The sequence below is a fragment of the Ammodytes marinus genome (assembly GCF_949987685.1).
Source record: "Ammodytes marinus genome assembly, chromosome: 13".
Lineage (NCBI taxonomy): Eukaryota > Metazoa > Chordata > Actinopteri > Uranoscopiformes > Ammodytidae > Ammodytes > Ammodytes marinus.
The window spans coordinates 28,357,047-28,385,029 of record NC_137217.1 but is presented as its reverse complement, the minus strand read 5'-3'; the positions used below and the strand labels follow the sequence as shown (position 1 = coordinate 28,385,029).

At 40.5% G+C, this 27,983-nt stretch overlaps 2 protein-coding genes across 2 annotated transcripts; one reads left to right on the top strand and one right to left on the bottom strand.

Annotated features, from left to right (window-relative positions):
• Positions 1–771: 771 nt before the first annotated feature.
• On the top strand, positions 772–13,502 carry bag6 (BCL2 associated athanogene 6). Its single transcript, XM_080039126.1, has 25 exons — positions 772–862; positions 2,072–2,159; positions 2,267–2,384; positions 2,813–3,027; positions 3,598–3,669; positions 4,066–4,188; positions 4,424–4,641; positions 4,972–5,104; positions 5,469–5,672; positions 5,757–5,979; positions 6,270–6,320; positions 6,553–6,896; positions 6,983–7,055; positions 7,335–7,678; positions 8,306–8,564; positions 8,841–9,010; positions 9,252–9,305; positions 9,746–9,854; positions 9,986–10,110; positions 10,741–10,875; positions 11,156–11,212; positions 11,332–11,541; positions 12,130–12,237; positions 12,460–12,606; positions 12,962–13,502. The coding sequence occupies exons 2-25, from the start codon at positions 2,079–2,081 to the stop codon at positions 13,055–13,057; spliced, it is 3,669 nt and encodes a 1,222-aa protein (XP_079895252.1). The 5' UTR covers positions 772–862; positions 2,072–2,078; the 3' UTR covers positions 13,058–13,502.
• Positions 13,503–13,768: 266 nt separating this feature from the next.
• Positions 13,769–19,388, bottom strand: tspan13a (tetraspanin 13a). The gene is made up of 6 exons (XM_080039127.1): positions 19,213–19,388; positions 17,289–17,456; positions 16,925–17,005; positions 16,356–16,469; positions 16,116–16,232; positions 13,769–15,398 (listed from the first exon to the last, which is right to left on the bottom strand). Exons 1-6 carry the CDS (start codon positions 19,273–19,275, stop codon positions 15,324–15,326), a joined length of 618 nt encoding a protein of 205 aa, XP_079895253.1. The 5' UTR covers positions 19,276–19,388; the 3' UTR covers positions 13,769–15,323.
• Between the last annotated feature and the right edge of the window lie 8,595 nt (positions 19,389–27,983).

Here is a 27,983-nt window from a genome sequence, read left to right as displayed (position 1 = left end):
AACCACTTAGCGCTTAAAACTACCGAACATTTTACTATTAAAATGTGTGGGTGCCGTTTTGAAAGTTTATATTACTCCAGATTCAAGATTTTTTATTTGCCATATTATGCACAACAATTAGCCTACACTAATCGTTGGCAATGCCAATGCCATTTTTGAGTCTCAGGCTCCCTTCAACAATGCAACATAAAAGAAGAAAAATGGATCAGAGAAACACAAAAGTGAAGAGCCACCCAATACCTACTGTAGGCTAGGACTATATGAACCATAGATAGTATATACAATGTATGAACACAAAAACAGTGCAAAGACAAAGTGCAATTAAAAAGTGTAGAGAAAAGGTGTATCATATGAATATCAAGTTCAAGTAAAAATGAAACCAAATTAAATGCAATATAAATAGAACACTGAAAATTAGATATAATGGAATATAATAATGTGAAGTAAAAGTAGGTGCGATATGAACAGATGTAAATCAAGTTATGAGTGGTTAACATTACAAACAGGTGTAACATTAATGGTGCAAAATCATAGATAGTATATACAAGTGCAAAATGTAAACAGATGGATAGGCCTTGTTGTTAACATCTGTTTTAAAAATACTTTTTTATACTATTTTCTCGGAATTAAGAAACAACTTTTGTTATTCAAGATGAGGAAACATGATTCAGCAGCTAACAAAATGTGAAGGAATTCTATTTGCATATTATATTATTACTGCTTTGTATCTTTGTGTCTTATATTGTCAATAAAGGTTGAAGAAAAAAAGGAAAAAAAGCTTGTACTAGGAAGTCATTTGCATTTTACTTGATAAGAAACAGCTGCATACACTGGAAAGCTAAGAGGATAGTGTGACTTTAAGGTAACCGTGTAACAACGGTCTTTATTTGAAACATTAAAACACTAAATATTGTATCGTCTTGGATACGAGCTTCATCGTAACGTCGTTTAGTTTATTAAGCATTAGCTTAGCCTCCTGACCAGTTAGCTCCGGTGCAAACGTATGTGTGGTTTCCAAGTTAAGCTAAGCTACATACTGCTACCGGCTAACGGCATTCTGTACTACTGTCTGCGTTACATGTTTACACGTCACTGTTGAAGTGTTGAATTATTGTTAAATGTTTAATTACGCTTGCGGTGGACAGGCCCAACCGGAGGCAGCTATCTTAACTTAGCTAACGTTAACCCTCTTAGCTGTTAGTTATCTAGGTTACGTTAAGATGCTACCTAGCTGTTAGCTGCTTAGTCTTTGCTATTTACTTCTGTTTTGACCTGCATGGTTTGAGCTAACTATGTTTATGCTACATGTGTTTTCCATGATTTTTAAGGGAGCAACAATTTGCTAGTAAAGGTTGAGTCATTGCATGTGTGTTCGATCGTGTGTCTTGTATGTGATATTTACGTGTTTTGACCATAGACTGTATTTAAAAGAGGGGTTTTACATGACAAGGTTCGCACAAAGAGTCTAACAACAAGGTATTGAATAACTAAATCTAAAATTAACCTAGCCTTATTTGGTAGCCTATTGCAATGTGTTAACCCGCTTATGTTCTATCAACCGTTAAATAAATAATATATCAATTAATAAAAACATTCTAGGGTCCGTTGTAAACAAACAACAACAAAGACATGAACCCACTGACTATTATTGCCCGAGCACTTAATTCATCTAAAGGCCTTAATTGGCATTAAAATGTCCTTCTGACAATTGTTACATTTAATGATTAGTTAATTAAACAAATAATATACATTAAGAATGAAAGTTACAGTTTGTTTCAGCCTGGCATCAGAGTATCAGTTGGAGCTCTGCCAATAATTAATTTGTTTAGTCCATTTATTGGCCAATATTAGCTTATTACTGTTGTATGTATCTGCATATATGGCAGCTGACAAGTTAAACCAAGGAATATTACATAATGCCATGATATGTTATACATCATTAAACATCTGTTCCCCCCTCCCCCCCATTACATATATCTGTCCACTAGAAACCACATAGGAGTTTTTTTTTTGTTTACTTTGAAATATCAATTGGTCTATGATAACCGCAACACAATGTTTTATGACACAGGTAAACCATGGAGGAACAAACTACAGACATAGAGGTGACCGTCAAAACATTGGACTCCCAAAGCAGAACCTACACTGTTGGTGGTCAGGTAAATGCATCAGTCCATCCATGCTGCTAACTTTGGAGGGAATTCTCATTTCCCTCTCAGCCTCTGTGGTAGTTTGACTCATGATGCCTGTTCCATTGTTTTTGTAGCTGACAGTGAAAGAGTTCAAGGAGCACATTGCCCCGTCCGTGGCTATCCCCGTGGACAAACAGAGGCTGATCTACCAGGGCAGAGTCTTACAGGATGAGAGGACTCTGGCAGACTACAGTAAGTCATTAAGGGCTCAATTAAAACAGAGTTACATTTCTCTCAAGGGCAATTTGTTTTTTTTGCAAAGCCTACAACTGGTGCAAGTTCATCCCATTTTTATTTTCTTGTATATTTATCGTTATGTTCAAATTGATTCTAAGCATTTGAGCTTTTACTTACATTGAGGATTGCCATTTTTTAATTGTAAGACTTTTCTGTTGCTTACTTTGCTTTTGTGGTGGATCACTATTCTGGGAGAGTAGTAGTGCCCACATGGGTCTGTCAGTATTTATACAGCATTGCTGGCCAGGGCAACACAATTAGAGATAATTTTAAAGCCTTCAGTGATGTAGATTACAGCTATACTTTATTTTTCTTAAAGCCTGAAGTCAACACACTACCTTTATGTGTACAGATGTAACCGTAGTTCTCTGTTGTTGTCCCAGATGTTGGTGGGAAGGTGATACACCTGGTGGAGCGGGCCCCCCCTCCGCCCTCCCAGCCGGGCTCAGGGTCGGGAGGGTCTTCCTCCGACAGTGGGCCCTCCTCTTCCGCCCAGGGACCCTCACAGGGGCCACCACACGACCGCAACGCCAACAGCTACGTAATGCTTGGCACCTTCAACCTCCCCGTCAACATCATGGACCCCCAGCAGATACAGGTATGTCCACTTTGAGACGTGTTGGGAATCGCATACCAAACTTTCAGCGGTTGAGTTGTAGTGTGTGAGTGACTTAAGGGCCAGGTTTTAATGAGGAAGATGAATGTGTGAGGATAAAAATCATCTTTGGTTCTGCTGCACCTATTTTTTATTTATTTTTAATCAATGTATGAGTTTATTGCTAAGCTGGTGAAGTGCTTTTTTATTATGTATCATTTATATTGTATATTTTCAATATTTATTTTACAAATTCCAACAAATTTAAAAACAATGAGTCATATTTCTTCCACTGATTTCTGATGTACCTGAGTATGCAACAAAAGGTTGTTTAAGTACCAGCTTCATATCTTACATGCAGTCAAGCAACTCAAAAAGCTGACATGCTTATTCCATTCATAAACAGATGTCATGACTTGTATGTAGTGGAAAAATTGTCTTCTAGTTTTTTCATATCCAGTATGTTTCCCAGCCTTAATCGTGCTTCATTACATGACCTTCAGAATGTTAAACTTGCATGTTAAATGTTGTTTCCAAAGCTACATTAAGCTACATGCTGTTCTTTTCGTTTAGATGTCAGTTCAACAGATGGTGTCTGGCATGGGAGAGAATGCCAGGAATGCTAGAGTCACAACCAGCACTGGGGTAAGCTACTGTGCTCGCTGATGGCATTCAAATCCACATAACAATTAATATCAGTGCCCCTGACACTTGTATCAAACTACAGCAACACATTGAAATCAATTCAGACATATTATCTTAAACCTGCCAAACACTACTTGCAATTGTTTTAAATAATTACAGTGTTTCAATTCATGTAATTTTTATAGCAGCCATTTTAAATTACCCGTCTTTTTTCCCCAATTGTGTTATCAATGCAATTATTCTGATACAATTTTAGGGCGTTTTTAGTAGTCTGATGTTATTTAACAAAAATTTAAATTTGTATCAATTATTCAATGTGTGTGTTTTGTCTCTTTTTATCAGCTTGTTGTGGGATTGCATTAACCCTATTTGTAATTCTGTGTGTTGTATTTTCAGAGCAATGGGTCCGTGAATGTGCACATCGACATGGACCAGCCGGTGCAGAGCGAGCCGAGGCTGAGGCTGGTGCTGGTTGAGAACCTGCTGCGCGACATCAATGACATCGTCCACAGAATGGAGGTGAGAGCTCCACCTTTAAATTGCTCCAGGGGCAAAATAATAATAATGATACATTTTATTTGTAATCCGCTTTATATTACTAGAATCTCAAAGTGCTACAGAGAAGTAGAATAAAATATTTTTATTTTTTCTAAATCAATGAGAATAAAAGCATTTAAAACAATTAAAAGCACCAGAGAAATGACTGCCTCATCAGTAATAAAATACCCCTGATTTCTTGTGCCTTTTTTTTTAGGGTCGGACCAGCGACTCATCTTCCCAAACAGAGACAACTGCTGCTGCTTCTGCTGCTTCTGCCGCTTCTGCTCCCATGCCTCCCTCATCTTCGTCCACCAGCTCCACCCCCTCCCCCTCTGCCCAGCCCATGGACACCTCCCCACCTCCAACAACTCCCCCACCTCCAACCTCCTCTACAGCACAATCTGAGGGACCCACAGCCCCACCTGGACCTAAGTGAGACATATCCTCGCTCATGGCTTAGATTCTTACTAAGGCAACCTTTTTAACAATGCAAACAAGCAACTCAGTTTCTTTTTATACTCCCAGATCTCTTTTTTTTATGGATTAAAAAAATAGATACTAAGTATAGATAATTCCTGCAAACATAAAGCAAATTGAAGGGGCACATTAGTAATTTCTAAAACATATTTAAAATATTTTATTGAAGCAAATATCACACATTTCTTTCTGTCCATATGCATTGGGGAAGCTGTATCTCCACCACTGTCATTCCCACTGACCAATGTTGTTTAATTTTATTGTAATCCACATTCCTCCTCCTAGTCATCCCAGCCCAGCGGAGTTGGCTGAGATGTTGTCTGAGCTGCGGCGGGTGGAGGAGAGACTGCAGCCCTTCATCCAGAGAGCTCACACCCTGCTGGAGACCGCCACCACCGCAGAATACAACAACAATACAGTAGGACTCAAAGAACCATCTGAAAAATATGATTTTTATTAGCATGCTAGAACATCTATTAAAAAGTTTAGTATTAAAAAAAAAAAAAAAAAAAAAAAAAAAAAATCATATCCCATTCTTAAGCTTTCAAGGGCAGTAATACATTTTAAAATAAGTTAACTATCAGGCCATTATTAGTATCAACAGGACTATTATAAATGTAGTAATTTACCACCTACCTCATTTATTTCATACAATGTTTCTGTCCTAACGATCTTGTAAAGAAATGAAAAGAAAAGAAACATCTTGTAACTGATGAAAGCTGTTGGACGAAAAGAGTATGAGTATTTTTTCAAAATCTGAACTTGTTTCTTTTCTGCCACAGGAGAGAGAGGAGGACCAGCGCACTCTCAGCCTGACGTGGGAGTGTCTCCGACTCCTGGGTAACGCCCTCGTGGCCCTCAGTGACCTGCGGTTGAACCTGATGAGCCCTGCGCCCCGCCACCTTCACGTGGTCCGCCCATTCTCCCACTATGCCACCCCCGTCGGTATGCCTGGAGCTGTGCACCACCAACACATCCCAGTGCAAGTGAGTGAATGCAAGGCCATTCGAGGTGAATTAGAATCACAGTTAAAGCAATCAGACTGACTGTGCCTGCGTCTTCACACACAGATGAACCTGGGCGCCACGGTGACTGTAGCGGGTAATAGCGCCGAGGGACAAGCCCCGCCCACCCAGCCGACCAACCAATCGGAGCAGGCAGGTCAGGGTCAGACCGTACCCCCACAGACCCCCCAGTCCAATCAGCAGGCTGGACAGGGACAGGCTGGCCCCCGGGTCATCAGAATCAGCCACCAGGCCGTCCCGGTGGTCATGATGCAGATGAACACGGACGGTGTGTTGTCCCTTACCCCGCCACTGATTGAATGCTCAACTACATCACAGCCGTTTTGTGCCGTATTGTTGGGCGCCAGTGTGTTTAGATTTATAGCAAATACCACCCTACTGCATCCTCTACGTATATGGGCAGCTGCTGCCACGGGCATGTCCTGGGTGATCTGAAGAATGGAGCTTTGGACGTATCCAATATAAAGAAAACAGTGAAGAGTAATATACTTATATATATTTAATTTTTGGATTGTTCAAGAGTGTTCTAACTATATGTGTTGTTATGTGTCTGAGCAGGCCCAGGTGGTAATCCTGCTGCAGGTGGACCGCAAATGCCAGGACAACCAGGTAAAGGCCTGTTGATAGTACTTTCATCATACTAAACACAACACAGTCTATCAAGCCCCATTAAGTCCAGTTTCTCTTTTTACCAACAGTTAACTTTATTGAAATAATAACAGTTGCTTTAAATCAGAAACAATGCCTTTGTTTTCTCATTCCTGAAAACCCTTTTAAATTTGATAACCAAAGTAAATACATTTTTTCTCATCAACTGGTTTCTAACTCTCCTCCTCTTCAGGTGCCCTCCCCCCTGACTTCATGCGGAATCTCATGCAACAGATCAGCCAATATGCCGCTGCCGTTGCTACTAGCGCCGCTACTGCCGGTGCCACTGGCCAACCCATCCCACCGCAGCCCACCCCTCCTGGCTACAGCTCCACCGCCAACTCCTCAACCACCACCACAGGCCCTAACACACCCACCACCACCCCCACTGCTCCTCCACCCCCTCCCCACGCCGGCCCCCAGCCCCAGGCCAGGGTCGTCTTCACCCGGCCCCCCTTTGCTCCCAACATGCCCCCTGGCGCCCGGGGAACCACCATCAATGTGAGGGCCGCCATGCCGGGCCAGCAGCCAGGACAGGTGGGGAGAATATTTTTTTTCTGATTTAGTCCCTGACTGTCAACATGATCAACACGGGAGGCTAATTTAAAATTCTTGCTCTGCAGGCTTTCAACCCAGCTTCTCTCAACCAGATGATTAGTGGACTGGTTGGACAACTTTTGATTACAGGACAAATGGGTAAGCTTTACACTTTGATCTGGGCTTCATGAGCAGCTCATATATCTAAACCAAGTTGAAGGTAGAGTCAGTGATTCTGGAGAATGCTTGTTGACAAAATAACTTTTTCTGAAAATCAAATAATATCTCCTCACGATCCGGGACCTGTCTGTACTGTTAGGAGATATCCACTGATTTTGTATTCTCCAAAATGGCTGATTCCACCTTTTTAATTGAATGGTCAAAGAAGCATTCAGTGATATTTTTTTGTGTTTTTTTTTGTTTATTTTTTTTATCCAGCCGGCAGTCAAACAGTCCCACCCTCCTCTGGCTCATCCACGTCCACATCCTCCTCTTCCTCCTATTCTTCCTCCAACACCACCTCAGCTTCCTCCTCATTTTCCTTCTCCAACTCCGGCCCTACCCCTCCGCCTACCGGGAACTCTGGACCACAGGGCCAAGGCGAGGCCAACACAGGAGAGCCCCAGGGCCAGGAGATGCCCCCAGACCTCAGCCAGCTCCTAGGCTCTCTCCTGGGGGCCGCCGGTGGGGCCGGTGTTGGCGGTGTAGGGGCCCCTTCAATTACTGTCACCACATCCGGTGTCCCAGCCTTCATCCAGGGAGTGAGTGAATTCATGCAGCAGGTCAGTGATTGAAAACGTAATAGACTTTCACATGTATTACTGTATTACCTACGCAGACAAATCACTTTGTGTGTTGTCAACATTTAACTCTCTGTTTTGATTTGAGTTTTATTTTTCTTTAAAATTCAACACTTTTTTAAATTCTTATGTCAAGATTTCTCCATGGTAAACAGCATCATAGGGTGGAGAAAACTAAAATTAGAATTTTCTTTCTTTCCCTTTTTCTTATGTAACAGCATTTATGATTTTAAATTGAACTTGCTAAGTTGACACAGTATTTTTTCCTTTTTATATGACTGCAGTTGACTTGACTAAATGTTTTACTTTTGTTAAACATATTATTAATATAACTTGCAGTGGCACTAAATATAATAACTAATTAATACATGACATCACCATGTCACTAGAGGGCAGGTAGGCTGACAAAGCAAAGTAATGTTACCAAATCCCCCCTCCACTTTGTCGAGCTCTGGTAGCCATACATGACTATTATGACAAAGGACAAATTTGCCATTTAAAAAAAAAAAAAAAAAAGTATGTCGTTGTTCTGATGGTGAAGGTGTTTGTTTGTGAGAGAAAGAAAAAAAAAACGTATCCTCCCTCCTCTTTTCCTCCTTTCCATCCTAGGCCCAGCCCATCTTCACTCCACCACCCCCTACCTCTGGAGCTGCTCCTACTCATGCTGCAGGGCCCAACCCACCACCCAACCCTCCCGGGGCGGCCGAAGCCCTCAACCCCGAGCTGTTCACCGGCATCGTGCGGGGCGTCCTGAGCACCATGATGGGCTCTCTGGGCCAGGCCCAAAACGACACGGAGAGCATCGCACAGTTCATGCAGAGGCTGTCCCAGGCCACCAACATCTTCATCAGCCCAGAGGATCCTACCGGTAAAAACACATACAAATACATTATGTTATCAATACATACCGTACTTAGTCACTTAGCCGATCTAAAGGTCTAAGGGCAGGCTGTCATACTGTATGGAATGTAAAGCCCACTTAGGCAAATGTCTGTTTGTGATATTGGGCTATACAAATAAAACTGATTTGATTTGATATCAGCTGAGAGTTACATAGTATTAAAATCAGTCAGAGAGCATATTAAAAAATTATTAATATGAATGTAATTTTAATATTTTCTTTTTTTTGTGTGGTTCTTTTCAGGGTTTTTTGGAGAGCTGTTGATGTTGGTGTGCCAGACGTTCACCATGTCCGACCTGGTGATGCTGCTGCATGGCCAGCACCAGCCGCTGACCCGCATCCAGCCCCAGCTGTCCCAGTTCTTCACCCAGAACTACCTCAACGGCAGAGAGCCCACCGATGAGAACATCACTGTCAGTACCACTCACCACTTGGAGGAGGATTGTTTTTCATCTTTTAGATATTGTTTATTTCAGATGGATAACCCAGTTTTTTCTTGTAGCTAAAATAAGTTACACTAATTTACTTTTCATTAGTACTCCCATGTTTGTTTTTATTCTTTCTTCAATAACTGTTGAATTTTTATTATCATTGTCAACTTGTATGTGCTGTCATTCTCTTGTTTTTTCTCACCCTCTGTTTTCTATCCAACAGGCTGCAGCCAACACTCTTGTCAACGAACTGGAGGAGTACATCACTGAGAGCTTTGTAAGAATGTGATGTTCACTTCTCCTCTACTGTTGTAAAAACACAACATGGTTAATGATTTAATGTAGGGCACAAGGAATGAGATACATTTCCTATTTGTAAATTCATAGTAATTGGTTCTTGGATGGCATGATAGTGATCTTAATTCGTGAAATACGTTTGTGGGCATTATGGATAATCTTGATCAGATAAAAACAATTTTTCCAACTATGCCAATCTGACAGCATAATATATACAGAAACTTTAACACTAGCAAATGCACATTAAAAGATAACTAGAGACTAGGCAGAAAATTAGGTTGTCCAGAAATTAATTATAAAGAGATTTTATTTCACTTCTGCCCATGAAATTTAAAAGCCACTTTAGTTAACTTATTGTAATGCTGCGTTAACTGTTGTTATTAAATGTATTTACATCTCCTCCTTATTTAACTCCCACAGAGAGAGTCTTCAGTCACAGTGTTGGAAGGAGTTGACGCCACTCAGACCAACATGGCGTTCTTCAGACAGCAGCTGACGCTTATGGCCACACATATTCTGCGCTGCACTGGTAAACTTTAAAAAGAACACAACTCAATTTGCATTGATTACTGGGTTTATGTGTGAATGCTTTTGTTCCAGTTTAGCCTCCCAGTTAATGTGTGGGACTTTTGGTAAAAATATAATATTTTTTTCATCCAGATGAGTCATTTGGCCCTCGGCTGCTGCTGTTGTGTAACCAGGCACTGTTTGAGTGTCTTGCCCTCAACCTGCACTGCTTGAGGGGAGACCAGAGAGCTCTCACTGCCGTCATCAACCACAGAATTGTCAGTATACAACCCCTCACTAATTTCCCTCCCTTGATTGTTTATGCTCTCTGTTCAGACTTGGGCAAAGTATATGTATTGCTTTGTGCAAATGCAAGTACAATCACATGAATTGCGTCGACCTGTTCAAGGAAAACCTTCCTAGTTGTTTACTTGACCAGTTTGCAAACATGGAAATGTAACCTGTTAAACTTATTTTTGGGCACACATATTACACCTTTTTGCCCTTTAAAAAATAACATTTGATTTTCAGTAAACTGCTCTTACCTTACAGCTTTTACTTCTAATTCTATCAATGCATTTATTGATCCTATCCCTTTTTATAAATGTGTTTTTAAAACCCAACAGAAAACAGACTGACACACAACATTTCACAAGTGTTATAAATAATTAAAGTGAACGTGGGTTTCAATAGAGATGAAGTTACATTATAGGTTTTAAACTGACACTCCTATTCAGAGTGACTCAACATGAACACGCCTTAAGCAAAGAATGGCAACATTACCGCAGTGCACTATTGTGTTTATGAAATGTTTTGGTGATGATACAATGATCACATAAGAAAGAAAGACACAGAAGAAACTGCTGCTAAACCTCTAAAAAAGTCTTTATTTTCTCTCCTTGTTCCAGAGGAGGATGTCCAGTGACATCAGTCCCAGCCTGGTCAACTGGATGACCAGCATGATGACCATGAGGCTGCAGGTCATTCTGGAGCACATCCCTGTCTCACAGGAGCAGATCCAGAGATACATAGTTCACACACAGGTAACGCACCAGCTGCTTTCACTTGTTTTTTTAGACATCTATCTTCCATTGTTCCTCAGTATCTTTTGTATCTCAGTGTCTTCCCCCCAACTTCTCTTTCCCTAATTGTGGATTTAAGTTTTATTTTCAGATTTCTATATTTGAAAACTGTATCAACAGAATGCACATGCATTTATAACATGTTACATGCGGAGTCCCTCTTATCTGATGGCTGTAACATATCCAGTTACTTTGAACAGCAGGTCTGAAATGGCTAATACATATTACATGACTTTCACAGCGGGATCAGTCTGCTGCCGCTGGCCCACAAGAGCCTGAACGAGCACAAAGTGCGCCGGTAAGCAATGACGTATTGTCTTAATTGTCCTTTTTTGTGATGAAGTCAGTTTTTAAATTTTAAGGTACAACTTTGCCTTTTTTCGTTCTCTCACTTCACTGTTGTTCCACTTTCCAAAGATCGGGGACACCCTCTCGCCGGCCGCAGCCACCACAGCGGAGGAGGCCATGTCGGTGTCACACGAGACCAGGGCAGCGTCACGGGAGCCCAGGGTGTTGCCGGGGGAGCTGGGAGCCTTGGGAGGAGCCGCTCCATTAGGAGGAGACATGGCAGCAGCAGGAGCCGAGGGAGGGAGTGAGGAGTCTGGCTGGGCGGCTGCCGTTCCCCCTGTAAGAGCCCCCACACACCACTGTTTCAACATTTACCTAGGGAACGCTTTCTCTGAATACACACATGCTCCTTTGTGGCTTCCACCTGCTTCTTTTTCAGTGTTGCTATGGAAAATCCAATGAACAAAAGGTCAACTGTTTTTATAGGAACTGTTCACCTCGTGTTCATACAAACTGTTGGTGCTGACGTTTGTGGATTATCAAAAGTAACTGGAACATTGTTTCTGTAAAGACAAATAGATGTTTATTTGGTCAGGAAACAAATCTCTTCTCCTGTTTGTTTTGTGAACAAATAAGTTTAAAATTTTAGCTCATTTGTTCTTAAAAAAAAATCAAAAAATTAAGTATTTAAAAAACGTTTTTAGCTAATGCTGATATGAGGCGCCTGCAGTATGAATTTGTCAAATCAAGTGGGTGTTTAGTCCAAAATTCCCTAGTTGTGTTTCCTTGTGAAAGAGCGGTAACAGAAAGAGGTTTTGAATAGCTTTTACTATTGTTGTGAGGCGGTCCATTCTTTTTAAAGAGACTCATGGTAACTCGTAATCCTCACAATTCCCATCTTCCATGTTTATGTACTTTGTTTTGTAGGAATGGATGCCCATCATCAGGTGTGATATGATCACCCAGAGGAAGATGAAGGCTCAGCCCCCGTTGTCTGATGCCTATTTGCACGGCATGCCAGCAAAACGCAGAAAGGTAACGAGATCAGTTGTAACTTTACTTATTATAACATGAGTGCTACCTGTTCTCCCCTTCTTCAAAGTGTGTGTGTGTGTGTGTGTGTGTGTGTGTGTGTGTGTGTGTGTGTGTGTGTGTGTGTGTGTGTGTGTGTGTGTGTGTGTGTGTGTGTGTGTGTGTGTGTGTGTGTGTGTGTGTGTGTGTGTGTGTGTGTGTGTGTGTGTGTGTGTGTTTTCTCAGACGGGACTGGGTGGTGGAAGCCTGGTCTCCCTCTCTGATGCAGTGAGCCAAGCAGCCAGGTCAGCAGGCGTGAGGCCCATGACGTCTGGTGAGCAGTTACAAGACGATCTGGAGACTCAAGAGCTGAAGGAAGCTTATGCTGAACAGGTAACCAACTGTTGTGTGTACAGTAGTTAAAAACTGTATATAATGTAAGGCTAGTAATGACCACATTTTGAATATCTTCTTCTTAACAATAGTTTTGCCCATGGTTAGCGTAGCATTTTCTCACCATCTTTGATCCCAGAAACACATGGTTACACTTTCAGACGGAAGTAGTCAATCAGCAAATGGCATTTAACAAACAAGTCTGTTATCAACCATTTTATCAAGACTAATTGTTTCAAAGCATTGTCAGAAGTGAGCATACCATTTTCCCATTCAATTATGATATGAGTGCCTTTCTAAACCAGCTCTGTTTATACATCCCACCATGATAATAATCATATCTTCTTCCTCTCAGGTTAAAACAGACATCAAGAAACGGGTGAGGGAAGACCCGGATTTCAACTCTCAGCAGTTCCCCAACGCACACAGAGCTTTCTCATCAGACTCATAATCTAGTTCAGCTGATAAGAAACATCTTCATCTTTATATTATTCCTTGGATTTTCATTCGTCCACCACTCAACGCTTCACCCCCCAAACTGTCTGTCTGTCTGTTATAGCAGTTAGCAGCTCTCTTCACTAATGCGACCTCGTCCCCCAGTGCCTATTTATTTCTTTCTGCTCATTTTGGTCCAGCTTTAGCTGAGAGATTGTACCCTGTTAAAACAATTGAAAACATTTAGGTTTGACTTAATGAAGTCACTTTGGATAAATGTGTATGTCTGTGTTTTATTTGCCCTCTTTATCTTCGTGTTGCTTTGTTAATATGGAGCCTGAATCCTCATTATCTAGTGGACTTTTGCCTTCCTACCAATACACTAGCGCAAGAGTACACTTTCATGTGATAAACATGCTGTTTGGTACATGAATGTACAGTAAGCTTAATAAAAATCTTGAATACAACATTACTCTTTGTTTAGTCCGTTTAATATTGGACAAAGATTGAATTAAGTATTGACATTTGGCCAATCCTAAATTACCTGTATGGGTTTGAATTTATAAACGATGTTATTACATAGTTTGTCCACCAGAGAGCACTGTCACGTTTATGATAATATATGAAATGCAATTTTGTGGTTGTGGTGAAGTTAACAATTATGGTACAATACTGCTCACCAACATAATGTAAAGTAAAAAATACTGTTCTAGTTTGAAGAACTACAAAATAGGAGATATTTAATACATATCTTTATTTCAAATCCTGCAATGCCAGACAACTGAAAAGCCTATTCAATACAAAACAAAGTTTTTCTTTCAACCAGAAACTTATAAGCATAGTAAAACATTTAATATCAGTGTCGTCAATAGGGCCATGTGATAGGCTCAACCCTGCCAAAGCATGCTAGGGTGTCACAGAATCATTAGATGAATAGTAAAAAGCAGACCAATATATGGTGTGCAAACATTGACTTCATTTAACAAGTTTGCAGTGCAGCAGCTGAGCTACTTAAGGTGACTGTGACCTTGGTGAACAGGTTGAACCGCCTGCGGAGTGTGTTGGCCACTCAAGAGGAATCCAAACAGCAGTTCCTGGTTGGCATCCTGTTTGGGTTAAGGAATGTGAGCGCGTCATGTGGCACCAAGTTACCCACTGCTGAGTGGAATCAAGCCTTTCTATCACAACTCCATCTGACCAGCCAAGAACAATACCATGGTTTCCGTACATGTACTGCGATTCTGAATGTTTATTTTGGACAATGAAAGAAAAGAAAATTACTTTATTTGATAAAACACAATTTGGACGGATTTACAATATTCAAATGTTTTTAAACAGGAATCAAGCAAAATACATAAAAATATGTCAAACAAAAACCAAACGGGTATAACTTTAGTTTGATCACATTATTTTCCTGCCCTTAAGGACATCCAACACCCAAATTCATTGAGTGCAAACACACCAATGTGTGTGGTCACCCATGAATAGTTAGTATGGGAGTGGTGAGCACTAATCATCCTGTTGCTAACCTGCACTATATTTGCTTAGGGTGTTTGTATGGCAAGCACACACAGCTTCTGTTGGTCCCCATCACTGGGACTGATTAGCATTAAATGGGCGATTATCTACAAGTATCTGGTTTCAATTAAAGAAATACTTTGAAATTCAAGCTCATTTGCTTTCTTGCAGAGAGTCAGTTTAGATTAGAAGATTACTTAATACTATTATTTCTCTATGAAAGTTTGAAGGTACAACCAGTAGCCGGTTAGCTTAGCATTAAGACTGGAAGACGTAGAGGTGGGGAAACAGCTAGCATGGCTCTGTCCAGATAGGAAACTTCTTTAAAAAGAGGCAGGATGTATATGCACAACAACAACACTTACATAATTTCAATGAAAGAAAAAACAAGACTTTACAGTTCCAAAGATTAAATAACAGTTTTACATACAAAAAGTTGAATGTACAAGCAATAAAACCCACCAATACAAACAAAAGGGGTCCTGCAGTTACAACCTTACGTGTCTGGTAGGCTATGATCAGTGGCTAATGTTAGTTATTAGCTATACTTTAGACAGATGCTGTGTCGCCGACTCTTTAAAGACTCATGGCTTTTCTCTTACTTAAATGTTACATTACATTGTTGCAAACCATCTAGTGTGTGGCTACAGAGGTGATAATTCAGAAAAATCTAAAAATCTTGCAAACGTCCGGATAACTTTATGTTAAAAGGGGGAAAAAACGATTCAGCAGCATTTGTTTGGGGTTTATTAGACGGTGCAGTGTTATAGAAAGGCCCCAGAATTTGATCGAGGATCTTTGATATTTCTGTATTTGTGGGCGAGCCAAACTCCAAGGATCTGAAAGGAAATGGAAAGGAGTTTAAATGTCAGTTAAAGTTAACGATAAACTTCCTCCCAGGCAGAGGAATGTGTCTTAATGTTGATATCAGAACCCAACAGTCCACATTTCGGGGGGCGCTCGTGGCGCAGTGGGTAGAGTGTCCCTCCCAGGGCCCAGGCCTCGCAGAAGACCGGGGTTCGAATCCAGCCTGGGTCAATTCTCTGCATGTCCTCCCCTCTTTGCCCCATTTCAACTCTGCCTCTCAACATCTGTCTAAGGAGGCAAAAGTGCCCAAAAAATCCCCAAAACATTTGGGTTGCGTTCCGAATCGCATACTTTATACTATATAGTATGTAGAAAAAAGATTTAGGATGTCCCGATTCTTGTGGCCAGAGTTAGGATGGTTAGAAGTACCCGGATGTCCTACTTCCTCCGGCCAAGATTGTTAGTGTTGAAAACTGCATCCTATTTGGGCGATTCTGACCCACAATCCAGTGCGCGCGTGAACTGACGTCACATCGACTAAGCCTCCATATGAAAACAAACGGGGACGCGACGGATATAAAAGCAAGAGGCAAGATCAAGGCGCAATGTTATGATGAAATAAGTGAGTAAAAGTATGTCCCAATAGTATGCCTACTGCATCTTAACTAGATTATTTTTAATCGTTGGATGTAGTATGTAGAATAGAAAAAAGAAAGAGTATGCGATTCGGAACGCAACCTTGGACTGACCTCTGTGAAGCTGAAAAACAGTCCGATACCACCCACGATGCGGAGCACCTCTCCGGCGTACCGCTGGATAATGAGCGAGCACGTGCCACAGGTCGTAGGGTCGATGTGAAAGCAACTCTACGGGAAGAGGAAGTAAGGGGACCAAATGTAAGTAAGTAAATGCCAGAGATGTGATCATGCAAATCAAGATCAGGTTTCTCTTGCAGACAGAAAATAATATCATCTAGAGGATTTGCTTACAGCGGGGCATGAGCCGTTGAGGTTCACAGAGGAGAAGCCACAGCAGTTGAGGGTTTTCTCTACGTCCTGCTGAGTGGCCTCCGATCGGTTCCATCCCGCCTCCAGCAGTTGGTTCTGGAAATGAGAAAATGTAAAAAAAAAAAAAGATTTATATTTCTTTTTTAATTTAACATTTATTTATACAGGGTCTCATTCACAAGAGAGACCACTTTGGGACAATGCAACAGCAATGAGTTAAAGACAGACAAACATAATGTATAAGTGGTTTAATATTTAAATGAAAGTGCCAAGTACAAGAACACTTTCAAATACTGAAAACAAGGACTGGTTTCAGACTAGGCTTTTTCCAGCACCCTTAAAATATGTTTAAAATTGTTAAAAGTAGTATCAAGCTGAACAGGAAGCAGATGGGGTGGCCAACATGACTCAGCTGAAGATTTTATGAAGTACAAGGGTCATAAATGTGAGAGTACTCGTGTTTATCTGCAGCAAACTATAACACATAGGTCAACATAAACCTGTCAATAAAACAATATTATTGAAATCAATGTAATAAAATGAACACATACCTGTTGGCTTTCATTCAGGGACAGACACGCACAGGACACGGAAAACTGCACCACAAACACTAAGAACAGGATTATCATGTACTGGACCAAGTTCAGGAAGTTGACATTGGATTTAAAATCATAAAAACATCCTGAGATTTCAACGTGTCGCTGCCATACAAGAGCCATTAAAACACAAAGCTCAACAGAGGAATACAAATCCAACCAAGAGCTTCGTGCTGTTGACTTTTCATTATCTTTTTTTTAACCTTCATTTATACAGGTAAATCCCATTGAGACCTGTTCCCAGTTACACGTTACCATTCATACACCGATAGCAGGCTAACTATCGACTGCTTTGAGAATGAGAAAACCAAAAGGATACGAAGAAGAGCAGGACCTGGTGGTGCTTGAGGGCTCCACACAGCCCCATGAAGGCCACCACGAAGAGGAACATGCCCACGCCGATGACTACTGCCACCACCCTGATGCTGGACACCAGGCCAAACCATTTCCCCCAGGCCGCCACTCCTATCATCAGCAGACTCACCAACTGAGGAGCAAGAAAAACAACAATGTATTTTTTTCCTCTTTTTTTTTCCCTTTATTGTTAAAGACCTACTTCAACCGGTGGGAATATGAAGGTGTATTGAACTCTGAGATCCTATGTAGTATACATGTGCAAACATTTTAGAAATCGGTTCATCCTAGCCTGAGAAAAGGCAGAAAGAGTGTTGTTATGGTCTCACTGTCTAACTCAACATTTTAGGGTTTGGATTAACATGACAGCTGGGCCAAGGGAAGACTGAGGAAAGACTGAGGGAAGAAAAACCTCATTCATTATATTATAATAGCGATTTTATAATGATAGAATGCCTGTTCCGTATGGGTGAAGTATTCCTTTAATGTTTATACTCTTAACAATACAAGGAATTATGTAAACAATAACAGTGGTACACATATACAACAAGGAAGAAGAAAAAACAATGTTGCCATGGAGAGGAGGAGGAAGTACAATCAATGTCTTCCTAAGGACGTCCCTACTACTACAGGAAAAAATTCCACACGAAAACTCAGCGTAGGCTATAAGCCCACAATGAGCAAGTTAAATGTGTAAACAACTATTTAATTAATTTCTCCAGCAATAAAACTTACAAACAATGTCATCTTTATGTATCTGTGGGTTGATATACAGTCAGAGATGTGGCAGTTAAGGACAGCGCTTGTTTTTTACTGAGATGCAAATACAAAATGCTCCATAAAACAATGTCAGGTCTATCGAGGAGCATGGCTAGAAGTGAGGGTTAGTGGTGCATTATCATAAAAGACATTTGCATGGCATTTCTAGTTTGTCAAAGGCATATCTTAGCACACATGTGTTTTGTTTGTTTTGTTGATGAAATGCTGACTTCATTGTGCTCCCACCACTTCTGAAACCAAACCTACAGTAGGCTATGCTCAGATTAAACTAATAAAATGACTTAATTTAAGCCTAAATTAAAAACGGTAGTTATTGTATTAAAATGTGTTTACTTTAGTGACACTGTGTCAGAGTGTATGGAGCTCTATATAGGTTGATGGTTTGGAGAGCTGTTCATCCACCATTACATCAGCTACATCTAATGATGAGGCTATTTTCATTATTAAATCATTTTCTTAAGACATCAACTCATCATTGCAGTTCTAGTCAGCTGAGGGCTTATAAAGAGCACTTGTCTGAGGTCACCCAGGTAACTGGATATCTAGGTCAAAGGAAACGGCATGTGCCATTAAATATGTAAAACAGGGGATGACAAGACAAACTTCTGAAAATTACATAGCAGATCTACAGTTAAACGTTCTGCAGAATATTATTTGTTGCCAATAGGTTGTTTGTTGTGATTCAGTTTTCCACTTCAGTAAAAAAATAAAAATAAAAAAAGTCTGAAATTATGTTTGAGATTTTTGAATGTGAATTTTCCATGGCTTACTAAGAATGTATATGCATTTACCATCAAATATTTATTTCATTGTTTGAGTTAAGCAGCCAATGTATATAGCTTAGCCTACATCAACAATAGGCAGAGCAATGTTCTGACATTAACTGGGCCTAACCATTGACCATCAGCACCTGCCTGTGGAATTTCCTCCGGAAACTGGTCATGAGTAAAAACCACACACTTGAATCTCTTGCGCATTTCTGGGGTCGCATTCAAGACAAAAGCACCTGTTTCCCCGTTTGAAAGCGGTTATCCTCAGATACACATGCCGGTGTTAGGTTACATTTCCATCATCACTATAGCATATAGCAGCAGCAAACTCCTACTTACAACATAAAGTATATTGAGAGCGCAGAGCGAGTTCTTGCTGCAAACGAATCCACCGCACACCATCCTTGCTCACCGGGACAGTCCTTTTTAAATAAAATGTATATTATTATATTTATTTCTAAATATATGTCCTCCAGCTGTTTCACTGACTGTGTCGAGGCTCTGTGGCTCCGCGAGGTTTCTTCTCCGCAGGTGGAAAAAAAGGAAGCAGGGAGGGTTTCCTGAACAGATCCTGCTCGCTGATTGGTTCGCTGCCATCTGTCAAACACTGCATTGTTCTCACAACACATACTCGCTATTTTCCCTCTATTGTTACATAAGCTACACATTAAATCTGATGCGTCACTGTAAGTAGAAGGTTATTAAAATGTATTTCCTCATGTCAGTCTATTTCTCCTATATCTTAAAGCATTCTACTGTGTTTAGACAACACAGTACACGTAGACAACACAGCATATCTAACTGTCTGAATAACAGATTTTCACATGAATTGAAACGCCTTTCAAAGTCTTTCTTAAATTGATTTACAGATTATTGCCAAATTAAAATAGCCAACAGTGAAAACAGTCTCCACACATTATGAATGGGCTCTATACTCCCCCCTGGTGGCAACAAATAGAAACTACAGAGGCCCCATAAGGTTTGTGTTTACATTTTAATTCATGATGTTTAAATGGGAAAACACATAAATAACCAAAGGTTGAAGACAAACACACGATAGTTGTTCTGAGCAATATAGTTCATTTGAGTGAAATATGTTTTTTAATCAAACCATTTATATATGTTTACAGCCTTTCTCTGCTCCCATCATTTTTTTTTTTTTAAATCTAATTTTTTGTTTACACACAATTAGATTGTATTTGTTGAAACAGTTTTAGGCAGGTGTTGATTCCCCTTTGTGATCATTTTGGAGTAAGGAAAAAATGAAAACAAAAGTTTCTACATGCTGATAGGCAGACACACGTCCTTCAAAAAAACTAAACCAGATGTAGTCCAGAGAAGATTTAACAGCCAAATATACAAATGTGTTACTTCCTCATTTTTATTTCTAAACATTATAATAAGATCCGTGATGACTATGCCTTTGCATAGTGTATGATGAAACTTGCCCCTGCACACAATGAGCCCAACAACTCCACGGTCTTACAACACTCTACCAAAAAAAAAGAAGAACAGCAGTTCTTTAGTGCCGTCACAGAGACCGCCATTTAAACCTCTGTGGTTCTATGACTTTATCTTTCTGTCTTTGAGTGTCTGCAAAAACTAGATTAAAAAATGGTGGAGGAAGAACTGAACTACGTGGCGGTGGCTTTCAAGAAGAATGGTTTATCTAGACATGGTGAGTCATGTTCACTGTGTCTTTTTGAATTGTTCCTTGTACTCTGGTGTACATATACAATCTGCTGAACTGAACCCACAGCTGTGTAACTCAGCTCTGGTGGAAAGTAACTAAGTATCTTTACTCTGGTGTCTTAAGTACGTCTTTCTATTAGTCGTTGTTGTATACCCTGTGACTTTTAACTTTACTCCAATACATAGAAGACGGAAATATTGTATTTTTACTCCACTATATTTCCCAAAGTAACATTTGACATAAAACTTCCCACTCTAAATGAGTAACCGCACTTTCACATTCCTTCCTTTGTAGTTATTTATCAGCAATAATAACCAATTGACATAACATTTAATAACCGACATTGACATGGTCTGACTGACACAGGAAACCTGCTTTCTGGGTAAAAATGCAGTATTTGTGTAAAAGGATTTTTTCTAACCTTTAAGCCTCAAGTTCCTTGACAATTTGAAATATATATTTTTTCACTTCAACACTTTTGAGGCAGATTTATGAAATATTATTTCCCTCCCACATACTTTTTATCTAATTTGAACATGTACCTGTTACTTTATTCCTAATATTTCAAACTGTGCACTATTTGGTGTCTTTGAACAGTTCTAATTGTTGTAACTGTAAATGTTCTATATGACAATAAAATAACTTGAAACTATAGTTGTCTCAGCAAAAAAAGATATTCAGTGTTTTGGTAAACAAGCGAGGGCTTCTCTCTTTGTAAGTGTCTTGTAATTGCCAAAGGAGGATGTTGATATGCCTCACTGAACACCAGGAAGTGACTTTTGAAACATTTCATTTCATTTCCCCTTCTTTTCGTTGCAGAGAAACCAATCGACTTGGAAGTAATCTACGATGAGATCACGACTGAGGATTTGGCAATGGATACAAATCCTGTCATATCAGGTTATTTCTGCTTTACCACAATAAAAAGAAGTATGAAATATGACAATTTGCTATAGGAACTAGTTTAATTAAATTATATTTATCTGTTTTGTTTTTTAGAAGAAAAAGAAAAGAAAGCTCCGCTGTGTACTCTACTTCATTTGGTGGCAGCAGGTTTGGGGATAGTTTGTGTCATTTTGGTGTCCGTCATCATCTATTGTAAGTCTGACTGTTCATCTACCTGCTCTCAAAGACTTTTAAGGCATTTTGATGACAACAAAGTGAGTGCAACAATAACAGTTCATTCTCCTGACTTCAGTTAATGCAGTCATGTCAGAGAATCGCAGTGAAAACACCAACCTAACAGCACAAAATCTGCAGCTGTGGGCGGAAAAGAGGGACTTAGAGAGACAGACAGAAGAGCTGACCAGGCAGAAAGACGGATTCAACTGGACCATGGGAGTCATCATGCAGTACGAGACCTTCCCAGTGAAAACCCGTTGCCCTCAGAGAGGTGATAACATACTGCAGTGCTCTCTGGTCTGTTTGGGTTTTGTCACCACTCGTAGTTCTACTGGAAAACTTTACTTTGCTTTGCAGCTCCTTTATTATGAATGTACTGTATTTTTTTCACTTAAAGCTGGGGTGGAGGATTTGGGGAGAAAATGGTAGTTGGGATAGAGATTCGAATTCAAATACCTCAACCGCTCCACTTGTTCTCTTTGGTCCCTCCCCTATGGTCCCTCCCTGACACGCTCTACACAAACGTGCCAAAGTGAATGGACAGTCCCAACAGCCAATAAGAACCGAGAATTGGAGCCTTGCTCTGATTAGTCAAAGTGTACAGCTCATGTTAACTTTGACCAATCAGAAATCATATACCCCAGCTTTAACTGTTATGGCATTTAAAAAAAATTAAAAATCTACTCGTGGATATTGTTTTCTGACATGATTATTCTTTCACAGCTTTTACATTCTGGCACACAAAAGTGTTTTGATTTTGAGTGAATTTACCATGGTCAAAGAGTTTGATAAAGGGAAATGTCTTTATTTGGAAAGATATGTGAAAAAAACAATATATAGGCTATACATATAGGTATACATTCTTAATTTTGATAGTTTCCTTATTTTTTTTCTTTAACAGTGTGTAAACCTTGTCTGGACGGTTGGGTGTTGTTTCAGTCAAACTGCTACCTGTTTAGTAAATCCAATTTTTCCTCCTCCTGGAGAAGTTGGGAGGGAAGCCGCGATCGTTGCAGAGAGAGGAGGGCAGATCTGATGGTGATTGAAAGCCTGGAGGAACAGGCAAGACGGAATTCATAGTGTTATGCTCAAACAAAGCTAGAGAGCATCCCCGTTTCTACAATATCTTCATACAAAGAAAGGGAGATGCATAGTGTCCAGACGCGTGGCCTTATGAGACAGACAGTAATTTACCCAAGCTTCACAACTACTGTACTAAAATTCCACATTGGATTTGTTTTTAAAACTATCTAAGTGTCTCAAATCCTCTTTGATATGCATCTTTAATTTAGTTATTCATTTTTTGAGTCACATTTGCATTATTTATTTATCTCTCTTCTCTTTTTTTCTAAATTAACACCTGTATCACAAATGTAGGAATTCATCAATAACAACACAAACTACTACAATGATGACAAGCATGGCTACTGGATTGGCTTGCATGACAAGGATGAGATGAATACTTGGTTGTGGGTGGATGGAAGCAACTTCACTGTGACGTAAGCACAAAAGACAAACCCACACTCCATCCAACATGTCTATCTCCCTTAGAAAAGGTTGCCAAAAGAGGTTTGTTTACTATACAAAATCCAATCCATAAAACTATAGAGGAAGAAAACAACCATTTGTAATTTAATTAGAGTTTATTTGCAGAGTGAAATGAGAACAATGTGTTAATTTGGAGATTTGGTAGTCAGATTTTAATTTTTTGCTTCTCATCTAACTCTCTGAAAGAATGCGAATATTTCCCCAGAATGTCGAGCAGACACACTGACTGATATCCTGTGAATGTTTCCCTATGGCCAGGTATTGGAGAACACAGCCAGGTGGCTCCGGAGCGTATTGTGCTCTCACTCTGCCACATGCAGATCCTCTGGCCAACTGGAAGAAAACAGGCTGTGACATGAGAAACCGCTGGATCTGTGAAACAAGAGCCTTGGTCAAACCAGATCCAACTGGAAAACCAGATGCATTATCAAAATAAATGATAAGGCACCAATGTTGTTGGTGTAGAGCGTGTCAGGGAGGGACCATAGGGGAGGGACCAAAGAGAACAAATGGAGCGGTTGAGGTATTTGGATTCGAATCTCTATCCCAACTGCTATTTTCTCTCCAAATCATATACCTCAGCTTTAAAACACAAGATTGCGGGGCAACCTTTTCCTTATTTGTTGTAAATATCTCTTTCTATTAACATTTTAAAGTATGCCATCACCTTTGGGTTGTATATTGTAAAGCAGTCTAGAATGTACTGTAGTATTTTTAAATTAGAAAATGGATTAAATACTATCTATTATTTTTGTGTGCTGACTGAATGTTATAATCTGTTTATATTCCTTGGACATATACGATTATTGGTACACCTGTACAATGTGACGCAATACAACAGCTCTGCCATAGATAACACCTTGTATCACTGCCTATTATGAATGTGACTTATTTGTATGGAGTTAAATCTTCAGTCGGAACAAATAAGCACATTTTTTTCATGAGATCTGGGAACCATGGAATGCATAACATTGCCTGCCTTAGCTTTGAATAGCTAGTGTTGTTAACAGAACTGATTCACAATCCGTCAATACGCCAATGGTGAATGCATCAGACATAATGTGTTACAACCAGACTGATCACCAAATAAGAACTACAAATGGGAATTAAGCAACCAGGGCTAGGGTTCTGACATGACAGGTTATACGTTTAGATCAGTATTAGACAATGTTAACGTGTGTCAACTTCTTCTGTTGCAACTTGTAGCTGCCAGCAGAAACAGTTACATAATTTTAGTTTATTACAATATTTTAAGTTTCATAAAACAAACCACATTTAATTATATTATATATTTATCTGCATTTCTTTTATTTTGAAATATGTCTACAAGCTGACCTGTTAATATAGCGAAACTGCTGTTCTGGGGTTAATTTGTTGATTGATGTAGCGCCAGCATCAGAGCATGCAGCCGTCCATGCATGCAGCGCATGCCGAGCCAACTGCCGCTCTTTGATTGTATTGGTAGCGTTAGTTCGACGAGAGACACACAGGAGAGAAGTTGCCTCCGTGTCACCTGAATCACTCCCCGGAGTTAACCCGGCCAATGAGGTATAGTTATTTTAATGTGTAATTGTCAATGTAAATCATATGTTTTTGAGAGTATTTATTCATGTGCTATTCTCTGTGAGAATATTATTATTTCTGTAATGTGATTTCTAAGCTTTTATTTAGTTCTCACGGCATGTTTGGCATGTCTGATGACAACGAAAGAGCTAATAAATGCCCGTAAAGAAGAAAGCCTTGTGTCCGTGTCCGTTAACTGGAGGGAGCTACAGTGAGAACTCAGCCTGCTCGACACGAGGTGGAGACGTGGAGAGAGGATGATCCGCGCCTGCCGTTCGTCGACGGAGCTGCTAGCAAGTTTACATTGAATTCGAGCATCAACAGATAAGACTGTGTACACTGTTAACATATTAAGAGGCAATCAGAATCCAGGAGCATTGCATGGTTAAACCTACAAGAAGTTTAATATTTAAAACAAGTTGAATATTAAGAAGTGGAATAGCTTTCAATTGCTTTAAGGGACTCAATAAGTGCTAAAAGTTAATTGTTAATTTGTGATGTACATGTTGAAGTGATAGCTGTATTCACCAAGTTATTTACTGCTAAGCTAGTTGAAGGGTAAATAATCATTTAAAGGGACCATCATAATATTTCCGAATTTGGTATTATTTTGGTGTTAAAGAGAAGTGTTTATTCTGCTTTAAGTGAAAATAAGTTAATTTGCATTGTGGAAAGTGTTTCTAGCAGAGTACACTGTAAAAACATTTTTGGTTAGATCTTTACTGTAAAACATTTGGTTGAACCCTACACTGTAAAACACAGTTGGTTAAATCTAAAGGTAAAGTTAAGGTACATTATTGCAATGTTAACAAAATCTAACTGGTAACATTAAGCTAGGTTTGTCACTTACCTTATTTAGCTAATTTTAAGTTTGAGCTAGGAAACAAAAAAGTGTTAAAGGGCTAGTTCAAATTTATTGAAAATGTCTGAGCTTGAGTATGATACAAATGAAAGGGACTTATGGCGCTTTTCCACCGCATGGTATCAGCTCGACTCGACTCAACTCGCATTTTTGGCTTTTCCACCGCAATTTCATGGTACCTGGTACCACGTAGCGGCTGCTTTTTTGGTATCGCCTCGCTCTAGGTTCCAAGCGAGCTGAGCCGATGCTAAAAGGTGACGTCGGCAGACGGCCGGCCACTGATTGGCCAGACTATTGTCTGGCCAATCAGTGGCCAGAGACTACCAGCTTCATTCTGTTGTTTATTCTCCCCAACTCTCCGGGACTTTTGAGTGTATTTACGCCGCGTGCAGCCTTCTCTGGCTCTCTTTCATTTGATTTGCATCACAGATCTGAATTTATTTTCCATATATTCGCTAAGCTCACCCAGTGTTGGTTGTTGGGGAAGTTACTTATCATACGAGAGGAGACATGTAGGGCAGCTAGCAGCTAGGCTAATAGTAGCCAGCTGGGACAGACATGATAGCGAGCGATTACATTACAAGCCTCGGACTGAACTGATTACCTCAATAAAATATTCAGGCTGAGACACGGCTTGCATTTGAAAACACGTATCCTGAAACAAGCACTAAACAGTCAACTTTATCATGCCCGTGTTTACGTGCATAGGGATGTACGTGACGCATCCCTATAGCTGTGGCAGAGTCACACATCGGGACAACAACCATCCCTTTTAATGACCCGTAGCAATATTCTTCTACTTCTTTTAGCAAACAGATACAAGGGGGGTATTTCTTAAACATTTTTCATCCGTGTTTTTGGCGGTTGGTTCAGTTAATAGTGCAACAACTGCTCGCAATTTCTGCTCTGCTACTTTGCTCCGGAGTAGGCTTTCAGCCCCTTACGACGACCCCGCCCACGTTCAGCAGGTACTATTTGCGGTGGAAAACGACCCGTGCTGCTACCAAACCAAGTTGAGTCGAGTCGAGTTGAGTCGAGTCGAGCTACATTTGCGGTGGAAAAGCGCCATTAGACGCCTACAATGAAGCAACAGGTTTACAGCAGCAGTTTAGAGATTTTGATATAGATGCAAACCCATCAAAAGAGACTGAGGTAGGTGTAGAAACTCAAGCTGCTGTAGAGGACAATCTAAGAAGAAGCCAATCAGCGGTGAGCTTGACCCTACGTCACTGGCAGAGAGCCGGAGGACAGAAAAATCTGAGACAAAATGGAGGCGCAAATAATCACCGCTGTGTGTGCGAGACCGTGACAACACAGAGGCAAACACCGAGTAGGAAATGTATTTACGGCTGGCTGCCTGGTGCTGTATGAAGCCGCTCGGGGTTACAAGACGTGGGGAAAGTGAACCAGGAGCAAATAATCACCGCTGTGTGTGCGAGACTGTATAAACACCGTGGAGGAAATGCGGCTGGCTGGTGATATGAAGCCGCTCGGGTGGGGAAAGTGAGCCAGGAGAATGGGCTTCCTGGTTAATTCAGTGAATATGTATGGCTGTGCTTAAGCCGATAAACCAAGTTAGCACCGGTCGGATAGCGTTAGCTAACTCACCCGGCTGTGTGCGGCCACCACCTCCATATAATGAACCCAAACATAACGGCTAAATCCGGGGAACTTTCACAACGAGTACAGCGAAGCACCGGTGTTTATGCCTGCCCTGTAGGCTATCTACGCCAGCCACGGTCCCGTCACAGCCAGGTAATGTAGGCTACTTGCCTTTATTTTCTACTGCCCTGTGCACAATGCTGCTGTAAATGTGTTTGGTATGGTGCTGCCTTGCTGTTTGTGTTCATTTCCGAGTGGCGTGAATCTGCAATGCTGTTTTAAGGCTATTTGTTCCGTTCACTTGCTGTTTATTCGTTTTTTGGCACAATTGTTGGCCGTGTAGTTGCTGTTTTTGTGTGGACATAAACGCTGTTGTGTCGGGTCGGATCTGATCGCAGCCATGGTTGATTAGGGGAAAAAATATATCGGGGGAGACTAGCTGCGTAGCTCCGTTCCTCGGACTCCCACAAAAGATAGAGCGCAGCGATGGGGATTATCTCAGCCATGGTTGATCAGCAATAGAAAAAGCAGGGGAAAATAAGTTTCGGGCGGGCTCATCTACGTAGGCCATGGCGTAGGCGCGTTGCTTTTGGGCGCGTTGGACAATTTTTTGACACAAAATGACCACGCGCCAGATCGGGCGGATTGTTTTAAGCTGAGTGTGTTCTCAGCTTAAAACAAGCTTATCAAGATGTACGCCAGTCGCCAACATACTACTCC

What these genes read in the sequence shown, in the direction of transcription:
- bag6 (XM_080039126.1), top strand. Translation starts at nt 2,079, where the DNA reads ATGGAGGAACAAACTACAGACATAGAGGTGACCGTCAAAACATTGGAC. An exon ending in TGGACCCCCAGCAGATACAG is followed by an intron (nt 3,028 to 3,597) that starts GTATGTCCACTT and finishes CTTTTCGTTTAG; the next exon opens with ATGTCAGTTCAACAGATGGT. An exon ending in GAGTCACAACCAGCACTGGG is followed by an intron (nt 3,670 to 4,065) that starts GTAAGCTACTGT and finishes TTGTATTTTCAG; the next exon opens with AGCAATGGGTCCGTGAATGT.
- tspan13a (XM_080039127.1), bottom strand. Translation starts at nt 19,275, where the DNA reads ATGGTGTGCGGTGGATTCGTTTGCAGCAAGAACTCGCTCTGCGCTCTC. An exon ending in CCCTGAATGAAAGCCAACAG is followed by an intron (nt 16,470 to 16,924) that starts GTATGTGTTCAT and finishes TCTCATTTCCAG; the next exon opens with AACCAACTGCTGGAGGCGGG. An exon ending in TGTTTTTCAGCTTCACAGAG is followed by an intron (nt 15,399 to 16,115) that starts GTCAGTCCAAGG and finishes ATTTCCTTTCAG; the next exon opens with ATCCTTGGAGTTTGGCTCGC.